The sequence below is a fragment of the Tauraco erythrolophus genome, chromosome 25 (assembly GCF_009769465.1).
Source record: "Tauraco erythrolophus isolate bTauEry1 chromosome 25, bTauEry1.pri, whole genome shotgun sequence".
NCBI classification, from domain to species: Eukaryota; Metazoa; Chordata; class Aves; order Musophagiformes; family Musophagidae; genus Tauraco; species Tauraco erythrolophus.
This window is the reverse complement of record NC_141489.1, coordinates 5,186,925-5,197,432: the sequence shown is the minus strand read 5'-3', so window position 1 is coordinate 5,197,432 and position 10,508 is coordinate 5,186,925. Positions and strand designations below refer to the sequence as shown.

The following is a 10,508-nucleotide window of genomic DNA, read 5'->3' as shown; positions in this document are numbered from 1 at the left end:
CCACCACGGCCGGGCGGGGGGGGACACGGCGGGACCCGCCACTGGCGTTTGCTCCCTCTTCGCTTGGCTTAAAAGAGGAAGAGGAGGATGGGAGTCACCAGCCCAGGAGGGCTGGGGCTCAGCCGTGGGCAGGGAGGGGGTCCCTGTCCCCAGGGTCACCTGGACATGGGGTGACCCGTCCCTGGAGTTAGTTGGATTTAGGGTGATCTGTCCCCAGGGTGACCCAGACCTGGGGTGACACATCCCCACGGTGACCCAGACCTGGGGTGACCCATCCCCAGGGTGACCTGGACCCATCACCAAGCTCAGCTGGACCCAGGGTGACCCGTCCCCAGGGAGGTCCATCCTTGGGGTGACCTGTCTCTGGGTGACCCATCCCTGGAGTGACAGAGGGGACACCCTCCAGCTCCTTCCCCACTTGGGCTGAAAACAGCCCCAAGACCCAAAACCCTCCAAACCCCCCCAAAAAAGACCCCTGGGAAGCCCCAGTCTGAGCCGCTCAGCCGCTGCCGGGGCAGGATCCAGCCCAATTCCTCCAATTCCAGCTCCAAACCTCCCGGGACATCTCAGCAATCCACAGGGCCAGGGCGGGGGGAAACGGACACAGACCCCCCGGTGGGTCCCAGCAGCACCCAGGGGGTGCTGAGCACCCACAGAGCCCCGGCGCCAGGCGCAGGCTCTGTAAACCCCGGCTGTTTTCCAAAGCCAGGACATCGAAGGGCTTAAAAAAAAAAAAAAATATGAATCAATCATCTCCCAGTCCCGCATTCCTGGGTGGAGAGTTTACATTCCCCCCTCTCCGTCCCCCGGCGATCCGGCTTCGCCTCCGGAAAACAAAGCGGCCTTGGGTGGGATCGGGAGGGGGGTTTCTGGGGGGGCAACGGGACCCTCTGGTGGGACAATGAGACCCAGGTGATGGGCAGCACCCCCCAGGCCAAAGCACCCAGTGCCAGGGCTGGATACGGCCCCGGGATCCCCTACGGGGAGGGGGAACCCACCCGTTGGACACACAGGGCCGAGGGGTGCGGGGAGGAGGTGGGGAGGGGTCCGTCGTGGTCCACCCCCCCCCCACTGGGAGGGCGGCAAAGACATCGGCAGCGATAAAATCAACCCCCTTTTAATTCCCATTTTAATTCCCCAAAAGTCACCAAAAGCTGGAGGGGAGGGGGGAGTTGGGGGGTCCCAACCAGCCCATCCCTCAAACTGCTTCTCCAAACCAGGGGGGGGGGGGGGGGGAGAAAAAAAACCCCACTGGATACATTTCCCCCCCCCTTCTCTCCCCCCTTCCAAGTCATCGCTGGAAAATTAAACCGGATCCAAAGAGTTTTTCCTTTCCAAAATGTGCTGGAGAGGCGCCGCCTTAACCCCTTCGGCTCCGGCTTTTCCCTTCGCCCGAGAATTGGGATTTTTAAGGAGGTTTTTGGGATCGTCTCAGGGCTTTGCTGGTGACATGACCCCCCCGCACTTTGTGCTCAGAGGATCCCAAAATCCCCAAAAACGATGAAAGACGAGAAGCGTCAAGGCTTCCCCGGAGGCGGTTTCGGGATGTCCGTGAGGTCAGCGTCTCCCCAGCCAGATGTCTCCATTTCGGGAAGAGTATTATGATCATTGTTATTATTTTAATTTTAATTCAATCCAGTTGATTAAATCCATCCTTCCCCTCCCCAAATTCCACCCCCTCCCCACCGAAACTCCCCCAGAGCCCAACTCCAGCATCGCCCAAATCCCAACAAGCCGAACCAGAGCCAGGACCCGCTTCGCTCCAGAGACTCGGGATCGGGGGGCCCACGCGTAGCCAAAAAGCCTTAATCCCATAGAAAATGTGAGCTATTTCCTCCGGGGCGGGGGCACAGAAAAGCCCCCCCCCCCCTCAAAATCCCACTAACAAACAGAAAAAACTAATTTTTGGGTTAAATACGTATTTTTTCCCCTGCGAAGCGCTTTGTTCCAGCTGGGGGGAGATGGTGGCTCATCCCCATGGAGCGATGGAATCGGGGGGCCCAGCAGCACCCATGGGGGTGTGTCCCTCAGTTTAATTAATTTAATTCTTGATTTTTTTTTGATGGGGGAGAAAAACAAAACAAAAAAAGCCCTCAGGAATAAATTAAAATTTTGGTTTACTTGTTTGTCTAAAAAGTAATTTGGGAGGAAAAGTCTGGAGGTAACGGGGGGGGGGGGGTGCAGGCAGGGGGATGCAGGCAGGGACCCCCCCCCAGCCCTGTCCCAGCATCTTTTGGGATCGAGCAAAGGGGGGGGGAACGTAATTAAAAAATAATCAACTTTCTTGGGGAGTTTCCAAAAAGAAAGAAAAATGGGATTTTTATTAGGTTTTTTTTCGGGTTTTCTCTCCTTTTTTTTTTTTTTTTTTTTTTTTGCGGGGGGGCAGCCCCGGGCCGGGGGAGCGGACCCGGATCGGGCCCTTCCCGGAGCCCGTCCGGGGCCCCTCGGCCACCGCCAGCGGCCCCGGCGGGGAGGGGGGACCCAGCGCGGGCGGCGGGAGAGGGAGGGCGAGAACCCTCCCCCGCCTCGGCAGCGGATTTTCCCCTTTTCCTCCTTTTATTCCTCCTTTTCTTTTCTCTTTTTTTCTCCTTTCCCCCCTCTTTTTTCCTCCTTCTCCCTCCTTTTTCTCCCTCCCTCCTTTTTTCCACCTTTTCCTAGTTTTTTATCTCCTTTTTCTCCTCTCCATCTTTTCCCTTTCCTTTTTCTCCTTTTTTCCTTTTTCTCCTTTTTTTTCCTTTTTCCTTTCCTTTTTCTCCCTTACTTTTTTCTCCTTTTTTTCCCTTTCCTTTTTCTCCTTTTTTTCCCTCTCCTTTTCATCTTTTTTCCCTTCTCTTTTCCCTTTTTCCCCTCTTTTTCCTTTTCCCCTCTTCTTTTTCCCTTTTTTCCCTCTCCTTTTTCCCTTTTTTCCCCTCTCCTTTTCCCCTTTTTTCCCCTCCCTTTCCCCTTTTTCCCCTCTCCCTTTTCCCCTTTTTCCCCCTCCTTTTCCCCTTTTCCCCTTCTCCTTTTTCCCTCTCCTTTTCCCCTTTTTCCCTCTCCTTTTCCCCTTTTTCCCTTCTCCTTTTCCCCTTTTTCCCCCTCTCCTTTTTCCCCTTTCCCCGTCTCCTTTTTCTCCTTTTTTTTTCCTCCTTTTTCACGTTTTAAATAGAAATATATAATTAAATTTACAAATGCTATTTACAGGTTTAATTACAAAAAAAAAATATTTTTCAAAGAGAAAGAGAGACACCCCTTAGACGTTAATAAATCTAAAAATAAAAAATATATAATAAAAGCCTCCCCCCCCAAAAAAAAAAAAAAAATTTCAAGCCGAAGGGCGGCGGTGGCCAGGCTCGGGGGTGGGGTGGGGTGGGGTGGGGTGGGGGGGTCACACCGTCGTCTCGCCCTGCTTGCTGTTGGTGAGTCGTGTGTAGAACTTGCGCCAGGAGTGCAGGGTTTTACCCGACCATATCCAAAAGCCGGAGGTGATGCCCACGATGAGAGTCATGAGATACTTGATCATGTAGACGGTGAAATCGGGCGTCATGCGGGGGGTGAAGTGGAGCGGGCAGGGGATGGCCAAGCTCTTGCAGTTCTGGCTGATCCAGCTGCGCTCCCAGTGCTCGCGGAACGCCTGCTCGTAGAAATAGCAAGCGATGACGATGGTGGCCGGGACGGTGTAGAGGACGCTGAAGACTCCGATGCGAACCATCAAGCGCTCCAGCTTCTCCGTTTTGGTGCCTCCGTGTTTCATGATGGTGCGGATGCGGAAGAGGGAGACGAAGCCGGCCAGGAGGAAGGAGGTACCGATGAAGAGGTAGACGAAGAGCGGGGCCAACACGAAGCCCCGGAGAGGGTCGATGTTGTTGAGGCCCACGAAGCAGACGCCGCTCAGCAGGTCCCCGTCGATCTGCCCCATGGCCAGGATGGTGATGGTCTTGACAGCCGGCACGGCCCAGGCAGCCAAGTGGAAGTACTGGGAGTTGGCCTCGATGGCCTCGTGGCCCCACTTCATGCCGGCGGCCAGGAACCAGGTGAGGGAGAGGATGACCCACCAGATGGAGCTGGCCATGCTGAAGAAGTAGAGCATCATGAAGAGGATGGTGCAACCTTCCTTCTTGGTACCCTGGACCACCGTGCGGTAGCCATCCTCCTGGAAACGCTCGTTGCAGACCACTCTCTCCTCCAGCACGAAGCCGGCGATGTAGGCCACCGACACCATGGTGTAGCAGCCCGAGAGGAAGATGATGGGTCTCTCGGGGTAGCGGAAACGCTGCATGTCCACCAGGTAAGTGGTGACGGTGAAGAAGGTGGAGGCACAACACAAGACGGACCAGATGAGGATCCAGATACGGGCGAAACGGATCTCGTCCTCGTTGAAGAACATATGGCCATCAGGCCGGGTGGGCTCGCAGGGCGCCGCGCAGTCCTTCTCGCCCAAGAACTTGTAGTTGAGGTAGCTGGGCACCTTCAGTGCCCGCGGGCAGTGGAAGGGGTGGTCAAGAGTGGCATAACGAGGGGCGCCTGGGGTGCCCTGGCCAGCCAACGGTGTGGCACTGGTGAGCAACGCCGGCGAACCGCCGTCTTCCGAATGGTTCTGCCCCACGCAGATCTGCTCGGCGCCGTGCCGGGGGAAGTTCTCACAACGTAATCGCTCCGGCCATTGGAAACCGAATTTATTCATGAGGGCTTCGCAGCCCTGGCGTGCCCGCTCGCAGATGGAGCGGCATGGCGGGATGGCCTGCTCCAGCACCGTGCAGACCGGCGCATACATGGAGCAGAGGAAGAACTTGAGCTCCAACGAGCATTGGACCTTCACCAAGGGGTAGAACTGGTGGACCTCCAACCCCGCGTCCTCCTGGTTGGTGTGACCCAGCAGGTTGGGCATGATGGTCTGGTTGTAGGCGATGTCGGTGCAGAGCGGGATGGAGATGGGTTGGCAGAAGCCGTGGTCAGGGATGGAGATGCCCTTCTCGCCGTGGAGCTGGCTCCGGCACGGCACTGGCACGCTCAGTCCCACCAGCAGCCAGGCCAGGGCAGGCAGCACGCTGGGGGGGCCCATGGTGCCCCGAGCTGCTGCACCCAGATTTACTGTGCCCGGTGCCCAGCCGGCTGGCCGGTCCTCCCGTCTGGATCCGCCGTGCCCGGCGCTGCCTGGATGGCTCTCGGTGACCGGATTTGCTGTGCCCGGCGCTGCCTGGACGACTCCCGGTAACTGGATACACTCAAGTCCCGCCTGGACGGCTCCCGGTGCCCGGAGCGTACGTGCCTGGTGTGCGGTTGGACGGCTCCCGGTGTCCCGGTCTGTCGTGCGCGGCGGGACGGCTCCCGGTGCTCGGACGTGGCGCTCCCGGTGCTCCGCAGCGCTGCTCCCGCTGCCCGGGCTTGGCGCTCCCGGTGCTCCCGGTGCTCCCGCTGCCCCGACCCGGCGCTCCGCGGCGCAGCTCCCGGTGCCGGAGCCCCCGGCGGGCGGTGGCGCTGGCGGAGTGCCGGGGGTGGGAATGCCGGGGGGGGGGTACCGGGGAGGGGGGGGGTGCCGGGGGGTGCCGGGGGAGCGGAGCGGCCGCACCGGACGCTCCCGCCGCCTTTGTGCGGGGCAGCGCCGCGTCCCCGCCGGGCGGAGCGGGCCCCCCCGCGCCCCGCCCCCGCCGGGCCCCGCCCCCCCGCGCCGCCAATCACATTCAAACGGCGCGGGCGCCCCGCCCCCTCCGCCCCGCGCCCCGCCCCCCCCCCCCGCGCCCCCGGCGGGGGGGTCACCGGGCCGGGGGAGGGGGGAGCGCGGGCCCCCCCCCCCCGCCACAAACTTTTTCCGCGCCGTGAAAACTCCCCCCGCGGCGTGGGGTCGGGACGGGGCCGCGGCGAAAAGTCCCTCCCCGCGTCCCCGACACCCCCGTGTCCCCTGCCCCCCATCCCCATGTCCCCGTTTCCCCCCGTGTCCCTGGCACCCCACAGTGTCCTCTGCCCTCTCGGTTCCCCCCGCACCCCCCTGGTGCCCCCTCGTGTCCCCTGCCCACCCCCTGTATCACCCCACCAGCGCGGTGGCTCCCCCCGCGCCCCCCCAGCCCGGGACCCGCATCCCTGCCCAACACACCGCAGCGGATGCCTCGCTGTCCCCAAGTCCCGTTTGAGGGTGCACTGGGGCAGGATTAGCCCCCATGCCCCCCTGGCACCCACGCGGGTCCTGGCCACCCGCTCTGGGAACGGGGCTGCCTCGGTCCCAACCCCCTTGGGGTCCCCAGGTGTCGCCCAGGAGGTGCCACCACACCCCACGGCCACCCTGGGGTGCTGCCGGAGCCGGCACCCCGCAGCCTCACAGGGCCACTGCACAGCCAGGGCCATTCCCGATGTCCCCAAATCCGCTGGGGGTGGCAGGGGACATCCCCCATCCCGCCCCCGCCACCTCCCACCCCAACTGTGGCGAAGGGCACCCCTGTCCTCAAAACCAGGGCAGTGGGGGGGGAGCTGGGGGCCGGAACATAGCGGTGGGGACTGGGACACACCTGGGGGGACTGGGACATACTGGGGTTTACTGGGAAACACTGGGGGGATCCAGGACACATCATGGGAGGACAGGGACACACCGGGGGGGGTACTGGGACACACTGAGGTGTGGGACCGAGGTACACTGGAGGGGACTGGGACACACTGGGGTGGAATGGGACACACTGGGGGGAAATGGGACACATTAGAGGGGGGCACCAGGACACGCCAGGGAGGATACTGGGACACACTGCGGGGGGGAATGGGACACACTGGGAGGAACTGGGACATACTGGGGGGGACTGGGACACACTGGGGGGGAATGGGACACACTGGGGGAAACTGGAACATACTGGGGGGCACTGGGACATGCTGGGGGAGACTGGGACACACTGGGAGGAACTGGGACACACTGAGGGGGACTGGGACATACTGGGGAGAACTGAGACACACCAGGAGGGGAACAAGGACACACCAGGGAGATCTGGGACATGCTGGGGGGCGGATATTGGGACACACTGGAGACTCTCATCGGGGCAGGAAACTCCAGGCAATCACCCCCCATTTTGGCAGCGGGATGGGGCGGGGGGCCGCCCTTCCCAAGGGGCAGCCGACGAAGAGACGGACCCAGTGGGCAGCCCCCCGCCCCGTCCCCCTCTTTCCTGGGGGGCGCGGGGGGTTTCTGCTGGCTGCCTCCCTCCCCTCCGCCGTCCTCCCTCCCTGCTCTCCCCTTTCCTGTAACTCCAGCTTTTGTTGGGAGCGGGAGAAGCCCGGGCTGCCGTGAAAAGAGGGCCCCACCGCCTTTCAGAGCGTAATTGAAACCATTGCGGCTCCCGGCCGAGGGGGAAGGGCAGGGGGGGCTCCAGAAATCAAAGCCCGGGGTGTAGAGGGGGGGGAGGACGGGACACACGATGCGCACCCGCTCTTGGCCCCCCCTTCCCCCTTCTCTGCCCCCGTCAGCTTTCCTGGCCCGGACGTGCCGGTTGTCACCGCGGCGGTTGGCGGGATGGTGGGGGGCTCCGCGTTCTCGCAAAGGGGTCGGGGATGGAGGGAAGGGGGGGCTCGTGGTGCTGGGTGAGGCCGGGACGGTGGTGTTGTGGAGTGAACTGGGGTGGGATGGGTGCCAAGGGCTGGCTGCCCACCCGTCCCCCGGCCAGGACACCCAGGGGTGCTGCCTTTGGGGATCACGCCAAGCCCACAGCCGCCATGTGCCGGGAAGGGTGGCTCGGCACGGCCGGCGCTTGGCAGCCGCCCAGCAAGTCCCCGGCCGGGGAGGCTGCTGGCGAAGGGCCTGGCTGGGTGCCGGGCTGCGGGGGCTGGAGCCGAGGCCGGATCCTGGTGAGCGGCTGCCTCCCGGCCCGTTCCCGGCTCCCCGTTTGCGTGACACGGGGTGGCCCCCCCAGCCTGCACCCCATGGGTGCAGGGTCTGGCTCGTGTGACCCCCGCGGTGTCCCGTGCCAGGGACGGGGACGGAGCGGGTGCGGGGTGTCTGCGCAGCCACGTGGATCATGGCTTCCTAAAAGCTTCACATTTTGGCTTCTTTTGGGGGATAAGCTGCTTCCAGACGGGGTGCCAGGGGCTGGCGTTGTCGCCGTGCTCCCCGGCCTCCTGGGTGCTGCGGGGTGCTGGGGGCTCAGGACAGGGTGTCCCAGGACCTCTGGGGACATAGAGGGACGTGATCCCACCTGGAGCGGGTGCTCAGCCTTCCTGGGGAGGGGGAAACCCAGAGGGCCCCCTGGGTGGGCTGGGGGTGTCCTGGTAGGCAGCTGGTGGGGTCCCGTCTGCTCAGGGGGGTGCCCTCACTGGGACACGCAGGGTGGCCGGGGAATCCCTTCAGTGCCCTTCGTCCCCTCTGCTAGCTGGCAGAGGGTCCTGCCTCCTCCCCAAAAGCTTCCCTGTGGGGGTCTGGGGTTGGCATCCTGGGCAGAGGAGACCCTGTGAGGACAGGGACCCATCCTGGCACCCAGCAGGAGAGGGTGGGTGCAGCCAGCAGCCAGGCTGGGTGTTACCGGGAGTATGGGACCAAGCCCAGCTCCCTCCAGGGCTTCCCCTCACAGCGCCCCCAAAATCCTGATCCCTCCACTGCTCCACCCTGACTTCATCCCAGTACAGCACTGGCGGATGTTGGTGGGCACCCAGTGCTGCCAGTCCCCCGCCCCCAGCACCCTAGGGTTCCCAGGTTGCCACTTGCCAGGGGAAGGGCCATGGGTGCCACCACCTCCAGAGGGGCTGGTGTCTCCAGTGTCCTTGTCGGAGCAGGGCATAGTTCCCATGTATGCCCTCTCCCTGGGACTCCTCCTGTGTCACGGGGTGCCAGGGTGGCACAGGGTCCTCCCTGCACCCAGGAGGGTCAGGTATGGGGGACACAGCTGGAAAGCCACCAGGTCCTGGCCTTAGACCCCTGGCAGCACCCTCAGTGGTGCCCAGCACCCCCAGCCCAGCCACAGGCAGCTCTGGCTCCTCTCCAAATCTCCTCCCTGGGGACAGGAGCCCTGGTGCCCACCCATGGGTGACACTGGGGCTGGCACGGCAGCTGGCACCGGCCCCGCACAGTGTCCTGCTCTTAAGCTGGTGGCCAACACCATTCAGGAGGGCTATATTTTTGGGGGGGGCTCTGGCAGCACCCGCTCCCACCACCCCCATCCCTTGGGAAAGGGCATGGAGAAGGGCATAGAAATCAGGGGATGGAGTGGCAGTGCCAGGCCATGCCAGACAGGACAGGGACCCCCGGGGGTCTCCCAGGAGCTCAGAGGAAGGGTCCCCCCCAGGCCCCTGCCCTTGGCTTTGTTCCGCACTTACGAGCCTCTAATTAAAACCAGCCACAGAGCCCTGGCTGGCTCAGGCTCAGGTGCCAGCGGGGCACTGGGGTCCCTCACCATGGGAACAGAAGGATGTGGGGGCCACTTGCATGGGCATCGCAGGGCCTCCCGCACCCCTGTGCACGAGCAGGCACACGTGCACACACACACACGCGTGCACATGCACACACGGCACCGGGCACGAGGGATGAGCATGGGGACACGGGAGCAGGGCTGGGGCGTCAAGGGTGGCAGCGTTGGGGAATGCCCGTGCGCATGGTCTGCTGGCACGTGTGCGTGTTTGCACGCCTGTGCCCAGCTTTGCTGCACGCACGCTCGTCTGTGGGTTAGGGCAGCAGGAATCAGTGCTTGCTGTTCTCAGGCCTGGTTTGTACTGGTCTGAACCGGTCTAATGGTCTGCAGTGGGCCCAGGGGGTGGGAAGGGTCCGTAAGCAGCACTGCCCAGGTGGGCTGGGGTGAGCCGAGCCCTGGGGTACCCATGGGGTGGGCGATGGGGTGAGCTGAGCCCTGGGGTACCCAAGGGGTGGGCCATGGGGTGAGCCGAACCCTGGGGTACCTGTGGGGTGGGCCATGGGGTGCCCCAGCACCAACCAGAGTCAGCCCTTGCTGCCCGCCTGGCTGCAGCAGGTGCCCACAAGGCACCGGGCACAGTGTGTTAGCTGACTCCTGGCACCTGGAGGGTCCCTGGGACGGGACCAGAGGGCTGATGGGTGACCCCGAGAGTGGCTGTGAGGAGCCAGCGGGGACAAGTGCCACTGAGATGCCCAATGGATGAGGGTCCAAATGCCCGGACACCCCTGGGGGTGGCGAAACCCCAATGCCCCAGTGTCACCCAAACCTCCACCCAGTGATGGCGGGGGACAAAACCCACCCCGAGCTGGGCTGGCAGGACGTTGGCTGCCGCCAGCCGGGGCGGCGCGCGGGGGAAGCTGGCGTAAGCACACCTTGACCTTCCTGGCAGGGGAGGGATCCCTTCGGCTTGTCCGACACATCTCCTGCCAGCGCCCGGCATTGAAAGCGCGGCGGGCGCAGCGCGCGGAGGAGCCGGCATGAAAAGGCAGCTTAGGCATCTCCCGCTGCGAGAGATGGATTAGGGGCTTCGGGGAGGGCCGGGGGCACAGCGAGAGGCACCGCCGCCGCGGTGTGCTGGGGCCAGGCTGCGTGCCGGTGGCCGCTGGGCAAGAGCGGGCATGGCCGGGCACGGTGCCGCTGTCCGCCGTCTCGCTGCATCCC

The 10,508-nt window shown here is 63.3% G+C and overlaps 1 protein-coding gene across 1 annotated transcript; it reads right to left on the bottom strand.

Moving 5' to 3' along the window:
- Nucleotides 1-3,364: 3,364 nt before the first annotated feature.
- Nucleotides 3,365-5,038, bottom strand: FZD2 (frizzled class receptor 2). Its single transcript, XM_009990496.2, has one exon. The coding sequence runs from the start codon at nt 5,036-5,038 to the stop codon at nt 3,365-3,367; it is 1,674 nt and encodes a 557-aa protein (XP_009988798.2).
- Between the last annotated feature and the right edge of the window lie 5,470 nt (nt 5,039-10,508).